We start from the raw sequence: 25,338 nt of genomic DNA on the forward strand, positions 1-25,338 counted from the left end.
GAAAACCCACGCCAGAAATGAAATAACATGTCGATACAATCAAGACAACCCAAAAACTTGATGGTGATGGTGATGATGATGGTAGGGGTCCTGCGGGTGATTGGGTTGAGCACGGGTCTCTCCACTCTAATTTACTAACCCATGAGATGATGGTAGGGGTCCTGCGGGTCGACGGGTCGAGCACGGTCCTCTCCACTCTAATTTACTAACCCATGAGCCAGCGGCGGAGTAGCTGCTGATGCTGCACCCGCAGACAGAATGCTCCGGAAAACCCCGGGTCATTAGCGCTCGTTAATTAAATCAGGGCCTATCAATCGCACTGGGTGTTCCGCTACTTAGCCTCTCACGCTAACCCACCCCCACGCTGGCTCACCAAGCATCGATCGCATAGCAACCCGATTACAGTGTACCTGCACAGTCAGCCTGAGCTCAGCTCATCTGGTCAAGACACAGGCCATTACAGAGAGATCAAAGAGAACTACAGCCACCCTATAGTGATACTGATGATAGTTCATCTACCTCATCAAAAACAGTATCAAAATGTCTTTTAAATAAACACTCTTGTTTGCTTATCTTTTAAAAAGGGAACCCATACACACCGAAGGGAACCCATACACACCGAAGTGAACCCATACACACCGAAGGGAACCCATACACACCGAAGGGAACCCATACACACCGAAGTGAACCCATACACACCGAAGTGAACCCATACACACCGAAGGGAAAGTTAAAGAGTTAAAGAGCATGTGGCCTTTGCCCAGCGGTGAGAAAAGCACGTTGTGAGGAGGTGTGTGTGTGTGTGTGTGTGTGTGTGTGTGTGTGTGTGTGTGTGTGTGTGTGTGTGTGTGTGTGTGTGTGTTGTGTGTCTCGTAGCTGGGACGAGGGAGCTGAAACCTGGCTGCACGCAGCATTAGGAAAAACACACACGTTAATATTTGATGGGAGAGTGTCTGTCTGCCTCTGCCTCTGCCCCACCCTGCCACAGTTCAGCAGAGAAGAGGACACATTCCACCATGAGATAAAGAGCACCAGACACAGCACAGGTGCGGCTCTGTTCAAGACCACAGCGCGCTCCAGAGTTGGGCGCCATCCCCACGTATCAAACAGTCCTTCGTATCCCTTAACACACAAACGTGTGCTCATCTTATATTTTCTATGACGAGCACGGAATGCCCTCATCATCTGTAGGCTTCTCAAGAACAGCTATGTGTCGAATTATCTTTTAATCTGTTGCTATGCCCCAGCCAACTACATAATTATCTCTTAATCCATGCACACCTAACATTCCCTTCAAGCGCCCTTTAGAAATAAGGAGTTCCAGTTTGTGAGTGTATCTCTTAATCACACCCTGAGCTGTCTGTCATGAGGCCCCACAGAGATGGTGACCATGAGTAATGTTGGTCCATGAGTCACCACACTGAGACTGCTCACTCTTGTGCCTGTGTGTGTGTCTGTGTGTGTTTGTGTGTGTGGGTTTTTTTTCTCTAGCACTACATCCTCTACCAACATACCCTCTAAGGTCTCACAGACACATAGCACAAAACACTAGATGACACTGTGTGTGTGTGTGTGTGTGTGTGTGTGTGTGTATGTGTGTGTGTGTATGTGTGTGTGTGTGTGTGTGTGTGTGTGTGTGTGTATGAGCAGATGAACCCATAATACGTATTTATAAGTCTTTTATGTAACCACAGCGGTCCACAGCGATGCACTGGTGCATCATCATTTTCATTTCTAGAGAGGTGTGGTTTGTGCGCCGCGTTACGTGGCCGTGGGCCGTGGATGAGCCAGAAGGAGATGCCTAGCAACGGACCCAAATTGAGGGCATCTGCGGTGGCATTCTGCTGGTGCCCCAGGCAGGCTGAGACAAAGTCATGTGGCTGGGCTGTGTGACGTTTGGTCAAGACTGACTCCTACCTCCAGAGAAAGAAACACACACAGGTACACACACACACACACACACACACACACACACACACTAACCTTCTCTGACGATACCAAGGAGGCTATTGAGTTACAGTGCCTCAAATAAGCCTCCTCATCAATTATACAAAAGCCTGGACCTAAACTGGCCATGGCACTAGCAGGGAATCAATAGGAAATGTGACTGTTGTTCTGCGGTGCTCCCTGGACACACTGACGTGGAAGCAATATTTCATCTGAGCCAATAATGAGAGCAGAGCATGTGGTCTAGAACCATCTGTGCAGAAACCTTAGTTAAAATGCAATCTGGTCTAGATCTATCTGTGTGGAAATCTTAGCAATGCTCTACAGTGATCTTGTCTAGAATCCCCCCATCTTGTGTGGAGATTTTAGCAAAGTTCTATTGGGAGTAGACTGTATGGAAATAGCAGGGTTTCACTGTGATGTGGTCTAGAAATGTGTGGGATATATAGTGATGTTCCACTGTAATGCTCTAGAACCATCTATGTGGATGTTTGTGTGAGCGGCTACAGGGCTCCCTGGGGCAGCTGATGATGAGACCGGCGTAAATGAGCACAGGGACTCAGTTTGGTAGCGTCTGTGCAGACAGATGGTCCAGATCGCCCTTAGCCACGGCAGGCATCACGAGGCAGGACTCTTCACCTCCACAGAGGAGACGCACACAGAGCAGAGAGCTAGCATTAGCATCAGGAGAGGACAGAGAGATGAACACAGAGCAGAGAAAGGACAGAGAGAAGCACACAGAGCAGAGAGCTAGCTCTGCCATCCGGAAAGGACAGAGAGACGCACACAGAGCAGAGAGTAAGCACTGCCATGAGGAAAGGACAGAGAGACGCACACAGAGCAGAGAGCTAGCACTGCCATCAGGAAAGGACAGAGAGACGCACACAGAGCAGAGAGCTAGCACTTCCATCAGGAAAGGACAGAGTGACGCACACAGAGGTCACTCCATACTCTTCTTACAGTCGAGGCAGGCTCTTCATCTCCACAGAAGAAAGGCACGGCACAGCACAGCACAGCACCAGTGGTGGAATGTAACGAAGTATTTTTACTTTGTTACTTTACTTAAGTAAATTTTTACGTATCTGTACTTTACTTAAGTAAAAATAATAGTGCATACTTTTTACTTTTACTCCATTACATTTTTTAGCTATTATCTATACTTTTACTCCGCTACATTTCTACAATATGTGCTTGTACTCGTTACATTTTATGAACATAGTTTAGCCAAAATGTTGCCTACACAAAACTATGGATTGCGTTGCTGTTTTGGAAGTTTAAACCAATCAGGTGGCTCTATCAACTCCAATGATATCAGAGTGCACGTTTGGCAGCAGCACTAGCGGTAGCTTTGCCTGTTATAGTTGAACATTCAGCCTGACTACTGCCTATTCAACATGGATCCAGAGTCGGCCTGAACTGAGCCCTCTGATATGAGCCACCCTTGCCCTATTTAAAAGATATGTTCGAGTTCAAAGGCCCCAAGAATGACTCCTGGAGGTTTCAATGCGTTTCCTGTCTCCCTCAAAAAAAGGAGTTGCTAGCCTTCAATAATTCGCCCTCAAATTTAAAGTAGCATATCGTAAGCAGAGTGATTGCTATGCTAAGTTAATGTCCCTGACTTTTGAATATTGATATATGTATTTAATTCGTTTACTGACATGATATTATAATGTTATCTAGCGAAATGCATGTTGACATACAGCAATAGCATCAAAAAAACATGATTGGACCTTCATTATATATTTAACGTAGTGGTAAGATAAAGCTGGTAGGTTAGCTATGTCAAGCTAGCGTACCTTGTTCTGTCCAGTTTTACAATCACATTTGTTTTTCATGTTCCATGTTTCCCTTTTTTACACGTTTACAATTAAATAAAATATTTAAAGATATCACATGGTGTCTTTATTGGTTTGGCTTAATGGTATTAACTTTGCAAATAATCCCTGGTAGATAACTTGTCATCCGCAGAATTGTAAGATATAGTGTGAACAGTATTACAGATGATAGGCACAATAAGTACACCAACCTTTCCAATTAACAAATGTTGTTGCTTATAATTATTACTAGTAGTGACATCTGTAGAGGCATTTATTACCAGTAGCTATTTCTTTATCAAAATGGTACAGCCTAGACATTGAGAGACAACCCATTGCGGGAGTACTTTTACTTTTAATACTTAAAGTAAATTTAAAAGTAAGTACTTTTTACTTTTACTTAAGTAGGATTGTTGATGTAGTACTTTTACTTTTACTTTTATCTTCCTGGGTACTTGTACTTTTACTTAAGTACTAAACTTCAGTACTTCCTCCACCACTGCACAGCACTAACAACATCACCAGTACAGGACAGAGACAGGCCAAAGCTGTTAGGCGAAAATTGACCCTAGTTACCTCAGGACTCCGGAGCTGCATATAAGTATATTTATTAGACAAACAACAATTGCAATCGGGCTCACTCCCAGCACAAGGCTGAAAGTGAAGCAAGGATAAACACATCGCACAAGGTTTATATAGACAGAAGTTTAGTTTTCAGCAGGGATAACCACGTGGTGGATTTCTGACGTCCGAGGAAAGCATGGAAGTTTTGCACAAGGTCGGAAGAAGCACAGTTCGACCCTTCTTATCACCTCTGGTCTAAACATGCTCTTGTACATATGCAGACTAAGTGGCACCTAATAATCTAAGTTACACACACACACACACAGAAACACAGAAAAGCCATGTTCCTGTTTTCATAAGCACATGATTCATACAAGGAATATATTAATACAAGGCACTTGATTCATATATTCTTAAGTCATTAACAGTGCTTGGAAATTATCTCCATCAAAAGCATTCATTATGTATAGGAAATCCAAGTGAGTAGCCTAAATGCTGTGTAGAGAGGTATGTTAAGAGGAGATAGAGGTCATTACAGTACTGTAAAACCCTGCGTGCTACAAGTCTACCCTGTCGTTATTACGTTTCTTTAAAAACCATGTGTGCTACAAGTTTCTTTAAAAACCATGCGTGCTACAAGTCTACCCTGTCTTTATGAATTGCTTTTTGGAGACTGCAAACACTGTGATGTCCCTTTCAGTTGCTTTACTGTCAGTTGATGCTATGATGAAGTTATTGTGCCTGACATATCAGAGTCAAATAGTCCTCCCTACACCAGAAACCAGTCACAGCACTGAACCAGTGACCGTGTCCTACATCTGTCGCATGGGGCAGACAGCACAGGGTTCAGGGCTAGCTGAAGGCGTCAGACAGCAGAGGGTTGAGGGCTAGCTGAAGGCGTCAGACAGCAGAGGGTTGAGGGCTAGCTGAAGGCGTCAGACAGCGCAGGCGAAGTTAGCCTTGAAAGCTGGCAACTCTGGACAGTACAGGGTTCACGGCTCGCTTGAAGCGTCTTGAGGGATGGGCTCTCAGCACGTCCAGTTTTTTGTTTAATGGGTCAAGAAACGCCTGGAGAGGGGGCTGGGGAGGGGGCTGCAAAGGCGGCATGATCAGACGCTAACGCATGGATGGGGTTAAAACGGCCGTGATAAGGGGCAGTGACACGGAAGAGGTTAGCAAAGCTAATTAGTGCAGTCACTCCTCCTCTTAAAACAGGAGGAGTCTCTGACGTGTATGGGTGGGGGGGTGAAAGAACACTATGCATGCCAACACAGACTCAAATACACTCACTCACTCAAACACACGCACACACACACACACACACACACAAACAAAACACACACACCACAACACACAACACACACACACACACACACAAAACACACAGACACAGACACAACACACACCCCCGATCACAAATAAACACAAACAAAGAAATACTGTGAAGGCAGAGAGGGACATTAGCACTCTTCATGAAATAACAAAAGATGGATGATCCATTCACTTGCACTGGCTACACACAATGAAAGGAGAGGCCATTTCCCCTAAGTCTCTTCCTCTCGTTATACAGAGCGCTTCATTCCAGATCTTTCCCCTAAGTCTCTCTTTCTCTCGTTATACAGAGCGCTTTTCTCCAGCTCTTTCCCCTAAGTCTCTCACTCTATTGTTATACAGAGCGTTTTACTCCAGCTCTTTCCCCTAAGTCTCTCTCTCTCTCGTTATACAGAGCGCTTCACTCTTTCCCCTAAGTCTCTCTCTCTCGTTATACAGAGCGCTTCATTCCAGATCTTTCCCCTAAGTCTCTTTCTCTCTTGTTATACAGAGCGCTTTTCTCCAGCTCCAGCTGCTCCAGAGGCAATCCTTTGTGATGGAAAGCCAACATCCTTCCCATGGTTTTTCCCTTTTTGTCCCTTTACATGTAAATGGGAACAGATGAACTATAGAAATATGCACCACACCACAGACACATCACAGACACATCACAAACACACCACAGACACATCACAAACACACCACCTCTTTCCATCTCCATTCATGATGACACAAGAGTGACAGGTGGGACAGGACTTGGGTGATTTACCAAAAAACTTTATCCTTAGTCACTAGCATTTAGTGGATAGGCTAGTGCTAGCCTAAATGCTCAAGGAGAATAACATCAACCCTGAGCCTTTGAGTGATATTGTTATTCAGGGCAATGTATACTACAGATCATACCTTTTCATACTAGAACCAGATTTGTCATCAATGATTTAACAGGTTACCACAACTGAGAGATTTAAGTGCAGCATTGTTGCAGAAGGTCAAATACAGGACTAAGCTAGACACCAGAAGGACAGGCATAGTACTGAAAACAGACCCTTGGGAACCAACAATAGGAGAGCTCTTAAAATCCATAATCCATCATACCAGTCCCTGCAGTTTTAGAAGGCCATCATCTGAGATTCTAGGACAGCATGTGGCAGCCCTATGATAATCAACATGAAAATGACTGTGTCTGTGTGTGTCTGTGTGTGTGTTTGACTTGTGTGTGTGTGTGGACTGTGTGTGTGTGTGACTGTGTGTGTGTGTGTGTGTGTGTGATTGTGTGTGTGTGACTGTGTGTGATTGTGTGTGTGTGTGATTGTGTGTGTGTGTGTGTACGTGCTGTTCTCTCCCAGCAGAGAGGCCTGCGAGGCACACACAGCCTCCCCATGTGGGTCTCCTCTGACTGGAGCCCTCATGGGGACAATGTCCCCGTTGTGGAGAAGGTTGAGGGCCCTTAGCGCTCCCTCTCCAGAGCACATCAACTCCCCACGGCTGCACAGACACAAAGCCCCGCATTCTCCCAGAGGCCCCTGCTACTGCTGCTACTGCTACTGCTGCTACTGCCGCCGCTATGAGCACACGACTCACCCTACCACTGAACACCACCCCGGCCATGCGCTCAAGCAACACAGGCTCCAAACCCATAACAAACACTGACGACTAGCCTATTAGGATTAGCAACTCTGTGTGTGTGTGTGTGTGTGTGTGTGTGTGTGTGTGTGTGTGTGTGTGTGTGTGAGAGAGAGAGGGAATGAGAAAAAACCATAACAAACACTGACGACTAGCCTATTAGGAGCAAATGTGTGTGTGTGTGTGTGTGTGTGTGTGTGTGTGTGTGTGTGTGTGTGTGTGTGTGTGTGTGTGTGTGTGTGTGTGAATGGGAGGGAGATAATGAGAATGAGAGGGAGGAGGTTGTTGCTGATCATAACTAATCCTCTGCCCATTACTAAATGATTTCAAGTTAGTAATGTACTGACAGATTTATTGTCAGTGTAACCCCTTTTTTTGTGTGAGAGAGAGAGAGAGAGACAGAGAGAGAGAGAAAGAGAGAAAGAGCATGAGAGAGAGATAGAGAGCATGAGAGAGAGAGAAAGAGCATGAGAGATGGTAACTCATCTCAAATTGCTGTGTGTGTGTGTGTGTGTGTGTGTAGGGGTGGGGGGGGGTGATGTGTCTGTGTGTCATTTATACAGTTTATAGCTGTAGAGGCTCTCTCTAACGCCCTGTTTTAAGAGGCAATCATCTCTTAGTGCCATTAAATGCCCACCACCCAGGGAGCAGAGCCACCCGCAGCAAACACCTGTAAAGGAGCAGACCACCAGAGAGAGAGAGAGAGAGAGATACAGCTGACTACCAGCTGAACAAACACTCCTCAATGGCAACATCAGTATCACACACACAAGCACACACCAACCTCAACATCACAAAAGCGAACCCGTACAAACAGACTGTACTGCAGGCATCGTCATCAGAAAGTCACACACACAGCACAACTTCTACCAGTAATCATTACACAGGGATTACAATAGCCACACCACCACACACACACAACAGAGAACAAAACCCCTTACCATGGCACACAAATACTGTACAATGGCCTCACCATCACACACACACACCCAGATTGATGGCCTCACCCCAAACAATCACAATGCACAAGGCTCCCATGCGGTTACAAGTGAGAAGGCTGTGCAGGCCCAGCGACAAGAGCACAAAAGAAGCTCTCAGACACAGCTCTGTATGTTATAGCCTAGCACAAAACACATTAGACCCACACACTGCAATGGGAACCAATGTCAGGCAGGGACAGAGGGACAGAAAGAAACACAGGCAGAGAGAGCGAGAGAGAGATAGATAGGGAGTGATAGAGAGGGTGTGTGTGTGTGTGTGTGTGTGTGTGTGTGTGTGTCTGAGGGGAGGGGGCTGGTGGGAGTCATCTTCACTAACACTTCTCCCTTATCAGATGAGAGAATGCTTTATGCTCACAGGAGCACACCTGAAAAGCAACCTGTGTACCACGTGACCTCTTCACGCTTGTGAGAACCTCACAGTGGCAGAGCCAAGGTCACCCTTCCTGTAAGAGAACGCCAAGAGGGAAGGAAAAGGGACTCTGTTTATTTTGGGGGCAGAAAACATGGCGTCTCTCTATCTGGTGTGGAGCACACGCGTGCCTGTAAACAGAGCCGCTGAGCAGTGCTGAAGGGGCAGTTCTGGGTAGCTTTCCCATGTGCTCTGAAGGGCTAGCACTCTGAGCTGGATAACAGCTGAGGCTGGAACGGAACCGGCCCTGACCTGGTGCCAGATGGGGGCCAAACCCATGCCAAAACTGGGCCAAAACTGGGCCAGAACTGGGCCAAAACAGGGAGGGAGTTGGATGATATCTGGACCGTTGGGAAATAAGTGTTGCATCACTGCCCAACGAGTGGCACCTGCCTGCACTACCCCACCCACAGCACTGAGGGCAGTTCTGTACTACCCCACCCACAGCACTGAGGGCAGTTCTGCACTACCCCACCCACAGCACTGAGGGCAGTTCTGTACTACCCCACCCACAGCACTGAGGGCAGGCCTGCTGAGAGTTTATGAAGTCATATTAAGCATCCATGGCCATAATAAACACCAGAGGAGAGAAGAGAAGAGGAGAGAGGAAGAGAGAAGAGGAGAGGAGGAGAGAGAGGACAGGAAAGGACAGGAGAAGGAGAAGGAGGAATGGGGGATGGGTTAAGGAAATAGAGGGGAGGATGGGTAGAGCAGAAGATGGAGAAAGACGCTGAGGAGAAGCGAATGAAAGTGAGAGAGAAGGAAGTAAGAGGGTGGAGAGTAAGGTACGAGAAGCTACGTCACAAGAAGAAGAGAGTGGAACAAAGAGAGGGGAGGACATTCAAATAACAGAAGAGAGGAGAGGAGATAGGTGTCCCCAAAGTCCCAAAATTCTCCCTGACCCTCTTGTGCAATCAGAAGCAGGTTGTGTTTAATTAGACTACGGCCACCCGGGATCCCCTGGGCTGAACACACTTAGCTGGAGCATCTGTGCCGCTGATTAGCCCACCAAAACCACACTAGTACAGTAAGTAGCATCATCATGAGCGCTAATCATGTCAGCTAGCCTGCAGGGCGTGTCATGCCAGAATAATCCTCCCCATGCAATTAAGCCCACACCGTCGGCAGCCTTACAGACCGGAGAATCTCTGGAATCACTCTAAGAATCCACACACTGATCCAGAACTGATCTGCTAAGTAAGCTAATCCCAAGGAGGTTTAGGGAGTAGCACACGGAAATGTCCGCTAGTGATTTAGTTGATTAATCAAATAACAGGTTACAGGTTGTAGACATACAGTCTTAGCTGAAAGGCAGGATTCTGCCAGGCTGTAAATAGGGAGCGTGTGCTGACAGTGTGTTCAGCTGCAGCTCTCTCTCTCTCTCTCTCTCTCTCTCTCCTCCTTCCTTCTGCCAGTGGTAGAGTCATGTTACATCAGGCAGGCAGTCTCTACTGACTCTGGCGACCATATGCCATTAAAGCCAATCAAAGCCACTATCTCTGTCTGTGATTCTCCGGGGATAACAGGAACAAAAGGAGGAGGAGAGCCAGAAGAGAGGAGTTCAGTGATCACTCTCCTGTGTTTTACACCAAGACAAATGTTGGGTGTGGTGGAAGATATGAGGACAGATTAATCTAATTTTCCTTTAAGCCCAGATTTAAGACTGCTCCTCCTGAGCCAGCAGGGAACATTGCTCCTCTGGTTAGAAGTGCTTTAGGCACTGGTGCACACACATACACACCAAACAAGTCACGACCAGCATGTTCCACCAGTAAAGCAAGCAGAGCACACTAGGCTTATAAAAATGTGTCAGTTTATAAATGCATTATGCAAAGGTTGGTAGTCTGTCAATGTGCTACTGTAAAACAAGAGATTTTACAATTAAACTGACAGATTTTCACGACTACATCTTATGGTGCAGATGGAGACAATATCCCTGCTGTTAAATATGTGGTTGTACTCTAACCACTAACAACCGTTATCTGGTCTCTCAAGAAAAAAAGTAATTTTACCTTAGACAGAAGAACCGTCCATCATGTATTCACAACACACTGCGCCGAGAGAATGCGCCGTTTCCTGGCTTCACTCGACTCCTGAAAAGTGTTGAGCTGCAGTCATTCTTTTTGTTGTGTTTTGGTAGCAGTGTAACAATTCTCAGAAGTTACATGACTTGGGTATTATCTTATAAATATGTAGTCTATGTAAGGTGCATTGATTCAGACAACAACGCTTCAGAATGACCATTTAACTAATGGGATCATTTCAACCACGTTTAATGGTACAATGGGACACAAAAAAGGCAACACAGCGAGCAGAGACGAGTATCTTGAGCGTGACGTTAGGGGATCTTGCTAGGTAACGCTTCCCCCTTCCAATATATTATCACGTTAGCAAATTATTCCTTTAGACAGCAGCATTAGTGGTACATTGCCAAATGATTATGTGAGAAATTACCAATATGATATATTTGTTTACCGTAATACACTTGTTTTACGTCTTTCCTAACTGTGGTAAGACCACATTAAACGTTAACGACATAGCACCGGCTAGCTAACAGTCCTGCCACGGTTGTCAACACATGTAAACATATAAGCCGTCATCCACCTTTACAGACAACGACTATTTACATAGGGTTACTGTCCCGTTGGATTTACCTTATAGCAGGAACTTGTTGATAAATCCTTTCCTCCGTTGGTTTAGCCGGCGACAAAGGCAGCAAGTACGGGTTCGTACGTCACGTAGATAGCTAGCTAACAGTCTAATGTTTTTATTAAAAGGCAAATGAGTAGTCCTCTACGTAGGCCACTTCATTCATTCATTCATTCATTCTAGATCACTGTAGTGTGCTCCATATATGTCCTGTAACGTTAGGTCCGACTACCACAACCGCTTTGTGCAGGTCTCGGTTGGGCCGTGTCCGTCAGGCGGTGTATTCCCTGCTTGTGCTCCACTTTTTTTTTTCTATGAACTACACGCCAGCACAGCTGACGCTGACGTAGTCAAGAACTCACACAACGGGACACAGCGCCTCCGTTGCTTTACCCACGGACTTCAATTTTGCACCAAAGATTTTTTTTTTTTTTAATGGTTAGGTTGCCTCAACAGAAACTTGTCAACCGGTACAAGCTAACTTGCATCGTGACAAAAGGGTCTCTGAACTATCGGAGTTAAAGCCACTTCAACGACAGATCAGGCGACTGTTGACAATTTCCAGTTATGTTATGTAACATTATTAAATACTCCAGTGGATTTACCAGAGCTAATTTCATTTATCGGGCGTTATCTGAATTAATCTCATTTGATACAGACTTCTCTGAACATATTTCAAAGATGAACCGCAAATCATGACATTTCAAAGACTGCAATCTCTCTGACTATAAAACAAAATGCCAAGAATTACTTCAAATTCACTCAAAACATATGAAAAAAATAACCAAATGTAACATCCAACATATGTACTCTTTAACATTATCTTAATCCTAAAACTACATAGATTTATCCTGGACCTGTAAAAGCCATACACAAAGCAGAGTACTTTACAATTGATTTATTTATTTTGACATGTTACCTTTCTGATTTGGATTTGCATAAATTATACCATCTGAAGTTCAACTTCCCCACAAGGTTTCCTATGGGCCATTTACAGAAAGGAACAGAAACAAAATAAAAATGGACAGACAATTTGATGCTTTGATGCTGATTTCAGCATGAAACAAAAACATGACTATTGACATAAATGTTGAAAAGAAATTCACAAGGGCTCCTTATCAAGTATGAAATGGTTTCCAGCACTCAATAAGTTTGAAATGATATCCAATGTTCATACAGTAGTATAGTGTTTGTCACCTTACAATGGCAACTTTAAACCGATAATGCATTTACACATGAAGCTGCACTGCACAGCAACTTTGTCCGAACATATGAAATGCTTTCAAAAAAGCTTAAATAAACATGTTAGATCTGTATGTACAAATCTATTCTCATCGGAAACATCTCCTCACACTTACAAAGGCTGCTTGGCTTATTTGGTCTGTGTCAGTTCAACAGTAGTAATTTTACCTCTCAAGAAGGTTCCTATAGACTGGATCGTACATGTGCGTGACGTGCTTTGCTGTGCTGTGCTGTGATGTGATATGCTGCCCACATTGCAATGGTGGGATCAGGAATGAAAGGCAACATGGTTTGTCCATCTTTGTCCAACCCACCACCTCTACCCCAACAGCGCTTTTGCCATTGCTTGAGAAAGCTAGGAATGGTATAAACGCTGTTTCTCCATCGCATTAACCCTTTCTGATAAAGTGCAGAGGGAATCTGTTAGTCATAAACTATGATCAATTCCTTCTGGGCTACAGGAAGAAGGAACAGTGGACACCAATGTATTCCTTCCCCAAACACTAAACCAGTGTGTACACTGTCCCAGTGTAGCCATACCCAGATATAATGATTCTTTTCATGGTGTGCTCATTGAAAGGGAAGGCTGGTGTAGGTGAACTTAAAAAAAACGCAAACTTCACCTTGTTCTTTTTTTTTTAAGGAGAAAAGGTTTGGTGACATCATAGAGTCACCAGACAGCAACAACATAGGCCTTTAGTGACCTACAGAGGGCTTGACAGTATAGCAAAAGAGGTCCACTCTCAGGAATCTCTGTCCCAAAATAATTATTATATATATATATATATATATATATGCACAGTGCAGACACACAGCAAAATGTACTCAGGCATGCCATTGGCCAAGGACAACAGCACACTGTCATTTCAACCCCCCCCGGCTGACATGTGGGGATCAAGCATACACACACTTATGCAGCTTCAAGTTGCGGGGGTCCGAGTACCTCTTTCCGCACTTGTCGCAGATGTACTGCTTGCCCCCGGCGTGCACGTGCCGTTTGTGCGTGCGCAGGTGGCTGCCTTGGCTAAACGTCTTCCCGCAGAACTCACAGTGGTACGGCTTCTCGCCGGTGTGCGTGCGCTCGTGCAGCTTGAGGCTGTTCGTGTTGTTGAAGCGCTTGTCGCAGAAAGTGCAGCCGAACGGCTTCTCTCCCGAGTGCGTGCGCCTGTGAGAGACGAGGCTGCTCTGCTGGCTGAAGCTCTTGCCGCACTCCTTGCAGGTGAAGGGCTTCTCGCCCGTGTGAATGCGTTTGTGGATCTTCAGGTTGACCGACTGGCGAAAAGCCTTGCCGCAGAGCTCACAGCTGTAGGGCCGCACGTCCATGTGGATGCGCTCGTGGATCTTGAGGTTGACCGCGTGCCGGAAGCTCTTGCCGCATATGGAGCACTTGAAGGGCTTCTGACCCGTGTGGATGAGCTGATGGCTCTTGAGTGTGACGGCCCGCGTGAACCTCTTCTGGCAGATCAGGCAACTGAACACCTTCTCCCCTGTGTGGATAAGCTGGTGTCGGGCCAGATTCTGTGCCAGGTTAAATTCTTCCCACACTCCTGGCATGCAAAGGGCTTCTCTCCCGTATGGATGATCTGATGGGTCTTCATGTGCGATGCTTTGCTGAAGGACTTGCCACAGACGTCGCATGTGAAGGGCTTCTTGCCACTGTGCATGTTCTGGTGGACGTTGAGGCTCTGCTTGTGGGCGAAGGCTTTGCCACACAGCTCGCAGCCAAAGGGCTTCTCTCCTGTGTGGATACGCTGGTGGGACTTCAGCTTACTCACGGTGGAGAAGCTTTTCCCACACTCAGTGCAAATCAGGATCTTCTTTCCAGAGCTACTGATGATGCCAGCGAAACCCTCAACGTTTTCGTTGCTGTCACTGCTGTTCTGCTCGTCCATGGACAGGGCGTCCTTTGAACCAGGGTCCAACACACCTGAATAGGGAGATATTGTGCCAAACAACACAGAGACAGAGACAGAGTGGGAAACAGAAATGGAGAGAGACAGACAGAGACAGAGAGGAAAAGCACAACACTTTTAGTCAAAGCAGGATGACAATGGAGGGATTTTTTCCAACTTAATACAAGACACGTGGATGTAACAGCATGTTTATGTGTACATCACTTCCAAAGCATCTTCCACTTGAAAAAAACAGAAATGTGAGGCTACTCCGTTCTTACAATCTGCGAGTTTTCTGAGATCAATCTTGCCAAACTCATCCCTGATGGTAACAGCCATGACGAGAGGAGATTCAGGCCTCTCTGTCTGCTCATCTGGTGACTGAAACACAAACAGACACATTTGAGCTGAATAAAGAACCCAATGCATCCCCGTAATCTTACACAAAACAAATACAGGCCATTGCTCATTTCACACAAAAAAAACCTCAAGAGAGATCTTACCTCGTCAGGACCTAATTCTGCACTTCTGCCACAGCCATCGTACGAATGCTCCTCTTCTAAATGAATGCAATACAGTTACAGAAAGAAGAATAACTACTATGTGTAAAGACTGTTGTGAAGTAGAAATATAGTGAGCTATTCACAAACTATTACTTGTACTTAGGTCATGAATGATGAACTGAGAATATCCCAATTTTTCTCTCCACACGTGCTAAACACAGACTTTGACATATTATCTGATGTTGTTAATTCTGATGGCCATATGTCAACAGTGCATCAGTCAGTTAAAACCATATGACTGACAATGTGCATCTAATGAAGTCTTTCCACTATGAAGAACAAGTAAAGGCATCTCCTTACCCATCCCCCCAACTGATAAGATGTTTAGGAAGCAGCCGGGAGACTTTGCCTTTTTGCCTTGGAAGGTCTTGCACTCCATGTCCAAGAGAAACTTCGTTTCATCCACAAGCTTGATGATCTTTCCCAGCGCCTCGTTCCCCAGAACTTCCATAATGGAGGCAAACTGAGTCTTATCAAAGAGAATGGTGCACTGATTAGGTGAGAAACAGGTAGGCTACAAACACTTAAAGGAATAGTGTCAGGCAGGCACTGAAGGGAGAAGACATGAATACTGAAGAAGAGTCTGACAGGTGAAGAACTGGAAAGCCACGTGCTTCATGCCTGAGTGTATTCATAAATGTACCTAAATGTATTTAAGAAATAAATCTATTATGTTGAAATGTATGGTGTTATTGTAGGTGATGTTGCTCAAATGTATAACTTAATATATACTGAAATAATAATCCAAAATGTGCTGTTCGTGTCAGGTTATTTTTTCAGCTATGAGGGAAAACCTCTGCAACAGCGACACAATCGATCATCAACTAATGTGGATACGCCAGACATTTTGTCCGCAAGTGCCTTGCATCCATCGAAATGCTGCAGCAGTCGCATTGAAACGCAATATTTTGGCGCCCACGCCATACTGCTGTATTTCCACGTGACAACACAGAATCAGAAACATCCCATGCATTGCATATACAAAGTTAAGAAATCTAAAGCAGTGACTCACAAAAAGATCATGCTGACATTGCTGAAAACGGTTCTGCTAGCGGCTCGCCCTGCTCCCCGGCTACGGGGAGTGCTTTGGGCCTCTTGTTAGTACAACAAACTTAGAGCACTCACCATCCTCATCTCACTCTCCGTCTGCATCTTTCTCTTTAGTCCCTCATTTGCCCGCTGTTCCTCTGTAAGCTCTACACTAAATAAGAACACCGATCCTTCTTCCACAAGTTTGCACATTTCAGCAATAGCCGCATGAACTAAAGTCTCCATGACGGATGCCAGGTGGGTCTGCAGAGCGACACAATTTGACATTCTACTTGTCACGTCGGGTCTCCTTGGCCAGTCAGTCAGTGAATTTACGGCCACATTTGTGTGAATAACCTGTTAGTTTAAACAGGGGAAACGATGCAATGTAAGAGTACTGAAAACAAACTCACTAGCATCTAAAGCTACTTTAGATGGCATAACCAGAGGGAGTCAAACCGGACATACGTCACGACAACAACACGTCAGGACAACTGTTCAGTTATCTACTGCCCCCAGAAGGCTCGGAGAAAATGTAATTTGGTCTTTACATCTTCAAAATCTTAGGATTAATTTTGTCCTGTAATGCCTACGATTTATTTTCTCTTAAATTGTATACGCGAACTGTATTTTCTCCTTTTTTCATTCAGTGTGTCTGCACAACCAACAGAATGGCAAGATTGCACGTCCATAAGTGGTGTGGCCATATTTTCAAAAGAAATGCATAAATTAACAGAGGGCATTACATTTATATTACTGACCTTCTGTGTCAAATCAAAGTTTGTACAAGTCTGGATCTGATTTTATTTTATTTTTAAATGAAAAAGGGATGCTCAAATATTTGTCGACTAGTGACCATAATGTTGAATTATCATATCTCTTTATTCATTCAATATATTCCCCCAATGTAGATAAGAAGACATTATCCGCAATTTAGTAAAGTAACTTAGCAAACGCCGGAACGCCGGAATTTATTGTTGTATTCTCCGGAAGACATTGGGACGTCGGACTTGCACGACACCGCTACGATTGAACGATTCGGAGGGAGTTTTGACTTGCCACATGCAGCTTGCATTAACTTAGATGTCATCTGCCAAAGTTCTTGGATCTGCATACCCTTAAGATGGAAGCTCACCCTGACATTCAAACGACCCAGAAGGGGTTTCGTTGCACTTTATGTGGTGTCAATTTACCAAATGGTGAGTCATTTAACCTAGCCTAAGTAATTCATGTAGCAATCAAACAGGCTAACCCATACCTAAGTTAGCTAACATTTGGCTACTTTTGGAAGTTCTTAAGGAACATTAGTAAAAGCTTAAAAGGAAGTGTATAAATAGTAAAACATGTCTAATAACTTGGCCCAACACTCTTCCCAAAAACTAGTCAGCCTCCCTCATGCGTTATGTTTCACTCGTTGATTGCAATCTGACGTTTTTCTGATTTTCCAACAAAGTGTCTGGACAGAAAGCAGGGCGAATATGCAAAGTATAATCAGGGCTTGCTGTCTTTCTCTTTCAGAGCCAACGGTCGATGCTCATGTGAAAGGGCGTAAGCATCAGAATCTCTTCCGACTACGTGCAACGCGAAAGGAGCAAGAGCAAAACAGCGTGTTTGTGAGCGGCATCAAACCAGACACCTCGCAGATGCAGCTCATCCAGCACTTCGAACAATTCGGACCAGTGACGGACGTCATCATGGACAAGGAGAAGGTTGGGCAGGCTGCTCTCAAAACTCCCAGTGAATAGGCTTAACGTTAGTAGATTATTGGTAAAATTGTCTGCTGCTCTTTTAATTTAAAGGTATTTTACAGTTGTTGAATGATTGCTGTATCTAAGAGATGTGAAATAGTGTGTAATCATGCAGTGGAGCTCAGTTTGTGTGTGTGTGTGTGTGTGTGTGTGTGTGTGTGTGTGTGTGTGTGTGTGTGTGTGGTAAACACTATACACACTCTATATTGAACTCACCACAGTGAATGTTGTTCATAACTGAACTCTCCCTCATGCTGTGACACCCAGGGTTTGTATGCCATCGTGCAGTTTGAGGAGCACGCAGGCACAGATGCGGCCCTGGTCCAGCTGCAGCACGAGATGGGCAACATTAAGCTCAGGGTGAAGGCCCGGGAGAAGAAGGAGTTCAAGGTGGTCTTAAAGAAGAAGCAGGACGGCAAAAATTACAACCTGGACACGCTCAGCCAGGAGCTGTGCCAGGCTGCCTCTGTAAGAAGTGAACTCTTACACACACACACACCCATTCGCAAACATAACTGCTCTCTTACTCTAGTATACATGTGCACACAAGCACACTGTTGTTGTGCATACTCATAGATGTACACGCTCACATAAACATAAAAATATGTGCATGTGCTCATATGAAAAACATACCTGCTCACCCACTCACTCTCTAATTCAAGTATGCATACACATAGACACACACACACACACACACACACATATTACACATGCTGTCACATATCCCACATCACAGCGGTGTTCTTACATTCATGATCTAATAACGTGTGTGTGTGTGTGTGTGTGTGTGTGTGTGTGTGTGTGTGTGTGTGTGTGTGTGTGTGTGTGTGTGTGTGTGTGTGTGTGTGTGTGTGTGTGTGTGTGTGTGTGTGTGTGTGTGTGTGTGTACCAGGTAAATGAACAGATGCTGAGAGTCGTAGAGAGTCTCCAGCTGAATGAGAATGAGAGGGACGGCCGAGCGCTCCTGGTCAAGATGCTGCAGGAGGTCTTCACCGAGTTCTTCCCAGGTGAGCCATGACGGCTCTGCCCGTGAACGCACCGGTGTGCTTAGCTCCCCTGTTGTGTCTGTACACAGTAGGGATGTGGGGGACACTACGTCTCTTTGGCTACGCCATTCATTGAGCGTGTATTTAGTGGTACGGAGTTGTGTGGGAATGAACGCTAAAACAAAGACTTTGGCTAAACGCTAAAGTCCAGTCGAATCTGTTGTATCCCCTGGCGACCTTAGTATCATTAACCACAATCCTCCAGGGGGAAGTGGAGGCATTGAATCAACATGATTGAGAGGACAAGGGGGAGGGGGGACTTTTCCCCCTCCAATCACTACATGTATGCCCCGTTATTTCTCTCAGGATTGTTTAGTGTCTATGTGAAGTCATTTAACATCGTCCGCAAGTGGTTGTGATCACTTTGAACCCAAGACTGCCTTTTGTTGGTGAGCAGATTTTGACAAATGAAACACTGTGTCAGGCTTTGTTGCAAACAGTGTTTCTTTGCTATGGTTGACTAGTTTGCCATGTAACCTAATTGGCTAGTTAGCTAAGGAAACTTTTAAATAACCTTTAATTGCAGAGTTCCATTTGGATGAAATGATAGTTGGTTATCTGGCTGACATTATATCCTCTTAAATTGAACTTGTAACATTATAATAGGAAATGGTAGAAACCCCTTGGTTGCTGTACAACAAATTTTAACTTAGGCTTTCATATTATCATTAACGCACTCTAGAAAACTGCCAACTGTTAAGATGGTTCCCTTAGCTAGAGATGGCTAGGATAGTTCATTAACGATACGTTTGTATACAAAACCGCTGCGATATCAGGGGTGTGGGAATGTGAACTGTGAAGGCTCTATGAGAAGGTGTCATAACCAGAAGGACTATGGGAACTTTTCAGTATCTTTTTGTGTTTTGGGTTGTGTTATGGTCATGGACATTCTAAAAGTCGTGGAATTTAAAAATCCTATTTTTAAGGCCTGGAAAAGTCATGAAATTCAGTAAATTCATTGAAAGTTTTGGAAAAGTCATGAAATTAGATTTTGTCCTGTACAGGTCTAATGAAAAAATATGCCCATTAGAAAAGGAATTGAGTTCAATAATTAGACCCTCCAACATGTGGTAGCAAGTAGGCAATTATGCGTACTGGTAGGTTGTGAAAGGTCGTGGACATTATATTAAAGGTCCTTGAGAAGTCATGTAAAAGTTTTGAAATGTTGTTGATGCAAATAGGTGGGCACCCTGGACACTGTCCTCTTGCTGTTTTTGCCTTTCAGATTGTGAAATTCTGCCTTTTGGCTCGACCATCAATACCTTTGGAGTTCACTCGTGTGATATGGACCTGTTTTTGGACCTGGAGAAAACCAAAACCTTTCAGGCCCGGGCCAAGAGCTCTTCAGAACAGGTTTGTGTGCATGTAGTTATAGCATGATAAACCTGGAAAAGGTCATGGAATTGGAAAATGGCAATTTCCAGACCTGGAGAAGTTTTAATAAACATTCTGGAAAACTCATTAAAATGTGTCTCACAAATACCTGTAGAGATAGTTTTGTGTTTGAAACTCTTATCTCGCCTGTTCCCACCTTTAGGCAGGAGATTGCCCATCAGAGGACGGTCGCTCAGAAGACTCCATCCTGTCCGACATCGACCTCAGCGCGGCATCGTCCGCTGAGGTGCTGGAGCTTGTCGCGGCCGTGTTGAGGAAGTGCGTCCCTGGAGTTCACAAGGTGCAGACGCTCCCCACCGCACGACTGCCCGTGGTCAAGTTCAGCCATCGCGACCTCAACCTTCAGGGGGACATCACCATTAACAACAGGTTGGGGCCTCATCAGTCGGACCACCTCTCACAGTCATGTTAATATAAATATCTTTGTTACGTATTGGGCACTAACGTATTGGGCACAGTTCTGTTGACATTGGTCTGAACAGAAGTGTAGCGCTCCCTTCAATACTCTAGGAGATTAGCTAAGGGAGAATAGCTTAAAGTTTGTTTATCTACTTAATATTATGGGTCCCTGTTCCCTTCTGTGAATATAAATAAGACCCAACACAATGGCTTTATCTAGCGAATTATTATTATTATTATTATTATTATTATTATCAAATACCATATATATATAATACAAACACATTTAGAAAACTGATTCCCCATACATATTCATTAACTCATAGTTGCCGACAAAAGGTCGCTTTCAAAATCAATATACACGTTAGACCAAACCAAAGCTAAACACGTTGACAAACAAAACATATACCCACTCCAACAAAGCTACAACTAACCTGGTAGGCGGTTAGCTTACCTGTTCACTAGATACAATGCAATAGCCCAAACACACCCAATGTCCACAACGTTACCGTAGCAGGTAAACCACTCTCCTAAGCCTCAAACGTAGCAGGCCTGGGTCGTTGCTAGCGTGCGTTGTGGCCGAAAACGTACTGGCCGCTTCACTCTATTCAGCAGCAAAAGAAAAGACATCACTCTACCTTTGGGTGGATGGATATTCGCCGACCAGTATGCGATTTCTCCGGTCAGTATGTACTAGATTCTCTGTGGTTACCGTCAGTGTCCCGTCATAGCTTGTTTTGCCAACAAGCCCAATAGTCCACACAACGAACGTGAAGTCCTATGGAAAAACCGTGTTGGCTTCCTTGTCCACCTCGTCATACCTGGGGTTTCCTCTCTCAGGATTCCAGACTGTCCCTCGTCTCTACCAAACCGGCCTTAAATCAATTAAGGCCAACCAATCAACTCTGACATCACAATGTACTAGTTGGCGTTTGAAAGAAAATCACTGTACATTACACTAATCAACAACAGTAATGAAAACAACAGGCAAATTCATATTTTATAAAAAGTAACATATGTATTTTTTAACCCTGTTACAGAAGGATAGACAAACAATGGCTACTTCTGAAAAGATTGACAGATGTCTGAAGACCCTCTTGACACAAACCAGAGCATAGCCCCTTAGCTGATTTAGCATAGCCCCTTAGCTGATTTAGCATAGCCCCTTAGCCGATTTAGCATAGCCCCTTAGCTGATTTAGCAGAGCCCCTTAGCTGATTTAGCATAGCCCCTTAGCTGATTTAGCATAGCCCCTTAGCTGATGTAGCATAGCCCCTTAGCTGATTTAGCATAGCCCCTTAGCTGATTCCCTCTTTCCTGCTCATGGTAGTCTCAGATTTAAAAGGGAACTTTAACCTTGGCTCTATTTTCCCATATTTTTGCTGGTTATTACTAACTCAGTACTGGACCGATTTCGTTTTTGGGAAAATGAGAAAAAAGGGCCCAGGTTAAAAAATACCATAGTTCTTCTTTAAAAGCCAGGAACAAATAGCTGCTTAGTTAAATCACAACAGTGATTTTAACATTCAGCTGAGCGAGAGCATGAGCGCAATGGAGGAATCTAGAAAAGACTGGAGGGAAATCATCTAATGGATGTCTGTTTAAGAGTGCCTCCTCTGTTTTAGTCCACTTTCACTATTCTGCAGTCTGTCTTATTTACCCAACTCCCTTGTTCTCTCCGCCCACCCTAGACTGGCGTTGAGGAACACCCGCTTCCTGCAGCTCTGCTCTGGGCTAGACTCCAGGCTGCGGCCTCTGGTCTACACCATCCGCCTCTGGGCCAAACAGAAACAGCTGGCGGGTACGTTTCACCTGATCACCACTAGATGGCAGCACATGGCCACTTATCATTAGAATGGAATCCTCTTGCTACAGATCAAATGTAGGGTTTAATATGAAACAGAAACACAGAAAATAATCATAACAATTTCTGTGTTGGATGTAGGTTTTTTGTTTGTTTGTTGTTGTTTTTCTAAACTAACAATAATAAGGTAACTTTGAAGCCACAAGAAAAACGTGGTATTTTCCAACATGCAGGTGCAATCTACAATCAGACATTTAATTGTATTTGTTATTATTTAATTATAATTCAGGAAGCTAGACAAGTGAACAGATGACAACATCTTATACAGCAGTATATGTTACAGTACAGTGTCAGGCTAGTTATGCTTTTGTAGTTATGCATGATTGTTCTGTGTGTTTGTATGGCAGGTAACCCCTTTGGCGGCGGGCCGCTGCTGAATAACTACGCCCTGACGCTTCTGGTCATCTTCTTCCTTCAGACCAGAGACCCTCCGGTCCTGCCCTCCGTAGACCAGCTCCGGCATATGGCCTGTAAGGGACCAGGGGTTGTGTGTGTGTGTGTGTTGGGAAGGATATTAAAAAATAAAGCACTGTAAGGGACCAGGGGATAAGCAGGCACCATTATGTATATATATACTATTATTATTATTGTTGTTGTTGTTATTATTGTTGTCTATAATTATTATTGTTAATATTATTTTCTGTACATTCCTACGTTCTCTTCACTTCAATGGCTGTGAAGATATTGAATTCCGTCCTTCACGTGTGGTTGCGTGTGTGTGTAGGTGAGGAAGAGGAGTGTGTGATTGAAGGCTGGGACTGCACCTTCCCCAGTCAGCCAATCGCTGTGCCCCCCAGTAAGAACACTGAGGACCTCTGTGAGTACCAACAGATTGCCTGTCTTAAAATACACACATACATCTTGTAGCAGGAGCTGCTCATTAGCTCCAGTGTCGGTTAATTATCACCTTTTACTACAAATGTCAGTCCTTCAGTGCTATTGTAAAATCATCAATATCGCATGTGTTATCTGGAAAAACAATAAAAAACCTCTCCTTTGTAGTCAGATGAGACACTGTATTATTATTGTAACCGTGTTAAGGGTTCTCTCTCTCTCTCTCTCTCTCTCCCTCCTCAGACTCCCTGCTGTCTGCCTTCTTCTCCTTCTACACGGCGTTTGATTTCTCCGCCTCTGTGGTGTCTGTGCGTGAGGCTCGCCAGGTCCCCATCACCTGCTTCCTCAACCAAGACCCCCAGAACCCCCAAACTCAAACACTCCCAAACAACAACGGGGCCCCCAAACCCCTCGCGAGACCCCCCCGGCTGGGGCCCCTGACGGTGCTGGACCCGTTCGAGCTGCGTCACAACGTGGCGGGCAACCTGAGCGAGCGCGCCCAGAAGAGCTTCCAGCTGGAGTGTGGCAACGCAGAGAAGTACTGCCGCAGCCTGCAGTACCAGCGCAAGTCCGCCAAGGGCAAGTCCTGGGGCCTCGTGCGCCTCTTTGCCCCACGAAGCCCCACCGTGCCCAGCAGGGGGGGTAGTGGCAGCAGCGAGTCCAAGGAGAGGCACCTGGAGATCAGTCTGCCCTTCAGGCTGGCGGCTCTGCCAGACGCGGCGCGGTTCCGTCTCGGCACGGCAGGCGATGGCTTCAGGGAGCAGTGGTTCGCCATGGTGCGGGTTGCCGCGGAGAGGGTGTTTCAGGAAGTACTGGGCTGTAGCCCCGCCCAGGAAGAGGAGTTTGAGGCGCAAATGGACACTGGTGTCATGGACACATCCAATCCAGAGGGGAGGACTCCCTCCTGCTCGTCCTTGGACACGTCCACTAGTCCCCTCGGCACTCCTCAGGCGGGACAGAAGCGTCCATTGGCGTCCACCGACTCGTCCCCCATCTCCCCGCAGGAGAAGCGCCAGAGGCTGAGCTCGGCCGACGAGCAGCCGCACTCGGCCACCTGGTGCTGGGTGCAGCGCCACCGCGTGTGGGCTGGCCGCCGCAAGGTGCGCAGAGACCTGCTGAAGAGCAGCGGGACGGAGTCCTCCCAGCCAGAAGGGGACGGCGTGGAGATGGAGCTACAGGTGACGCGTCTCATCGCGGCCAAAGAGCCGGACCCCCGCGACCTGCTGGCCTTCAGGGTGGGGGCAGATGTGTTTGGGGGCAATGAGAACACCAAGGTGGTGTTTCGGTTCACGACGCTCTCTGATAATCTGGGACTCTTCCAGGACTTTTTCCACTTCCTGGAGTGCTTCCTGCCCAAGACCACCGATGCCTTACTTGGGAAGTAGAAAATCAAGCTAAAAACAAGAGTTTTTGTTTTGTGAAAATATTAATAATCTATTTTATTAGAATGCTTGTGTTTTTCCTATCAAAACAGATACTGTTTAAAGTGCTGATGAGGTGTATTGACTCAAGTGGAGTTCCCCAAAGACTAAATATTTTTTTATCTTTTTATGTTATTTGTTTTCCCCATCAGCATATTGTCATCTTGCTTTCTTTTGTGTAGTATCTGATGTGAAATTTAGCTCCTAACGTTTCTTTGTCTTATTAGCTCTGGTTTTGAACGTTAAATGGTTGTGATCATGCCCTCTGAGATCTGCTGAATCGTGTCAGACCAGGGTCATCGTGCCGATCCAGATCAAAGCCGGTCCAGATCACATCCCGCCCAGAGGACAGCCGGCCCAGACCCAGAGAAAGCTACCATGACTGTTTTCTTTGTTTGTTTTTGTTTGTTATTTCTGAGTTCTGTGTGAAATGAGCAGAAGAGTTCTGCGTGGTCTGTAGGTGTGTGTGTCATGCTCTTGAGCGTGATCGCCACTGTGCTGGCATTAAACCTGTTGAGCACTTATCCCTGGGGGAAGCTCTTCATTCACATAGGGACTCTTATTTCATGGTTGGTTTTTATCCAGTG

The 25,338-nt window shown here is 45.3% G+C and overlaps 2 protein-coding genes and 1 pseudogene across 6 annotated transcripts in view; 1 reads left to right on the forward strand and 2 right to left on the reverse strand.

Annotated features, from left to right (window-relative positions):
* ccser2b (coiled-coil serine-rich protein 2b) overlaps window positions 1-11,485 on the reverse strand; it is a 69,793-nt gene extending 58,308 nt beyond the window's left edge. For all 5 annotated transcript variants that reach the window (XM_042707591.1, XM_031567712.2, XM_031567713.1 and 2 more), the window contains exons 1-2: window positions 11,324-11,485; window positions 10,682-10,762 (exon numbers count right to left, since the gene is read on the reverse strand). The gene's annotated coding sequence lies outside the window, so the exon portion shown is untranslated. The remainder of the gene's footprint in view (window positions 1-10,681; window positions 10,763-11,323) is intronic.
* Window positions 11,486-12,201: 716 nt separating this feature from the next.
* LOC105909103 lies at window positions 12,202-16,514 on the reverse strand (annotated as a pseudogene).
* A 512-nt stretch (window positions 16,515-17,026) lies between these two features.
* On the forward strand, window positions 17,027-25,299 carry tut1 (terminal uridylyl transferase 1, U6 snRNA-specific). Its single transcript, XM_012837733.3, has 10 exons — window positions 17,027-17,243; window positions 17,563-17,753; window positions 18,060-18,260; window positions 18,685-18,799; window positions 20,064-20,191; window positions 20,376-20,602; window positions 22,324-22,433; window positions 22,844-22,966; window positions 23,221-23,313; window positions 23,574-25,299. The coding sequence occupies exons 1-10, from the start codon at window positions 17,168-17,170 to the stop codon at window positions 24,713-24,715; spliced, it is 2,406 nt and encodes an 801-aa protein (XP_012693187.2). The 5' UTR covers window positions 17,027-17,167; the 3' UTR covers window positions 24,716-25,299.
* The last annotated feature ends 39 nt before the right edge of the window (window positions 25,300-25,338 follow it).

The sequence above is a fragment of the Clupea harengus genome, chromosome 1, assembly GCF_900700415.2.
Source record: "Clupea harengus chromosome 1, Ch_v2.0.2, whole genome shotgun sequence".
Taxonomy (NCBI): Eukaryota; Metazoa; Chordata; class Actinopteri; order Clupeiformes; family Clupeidae; genus Clupea; species Clupea harengus.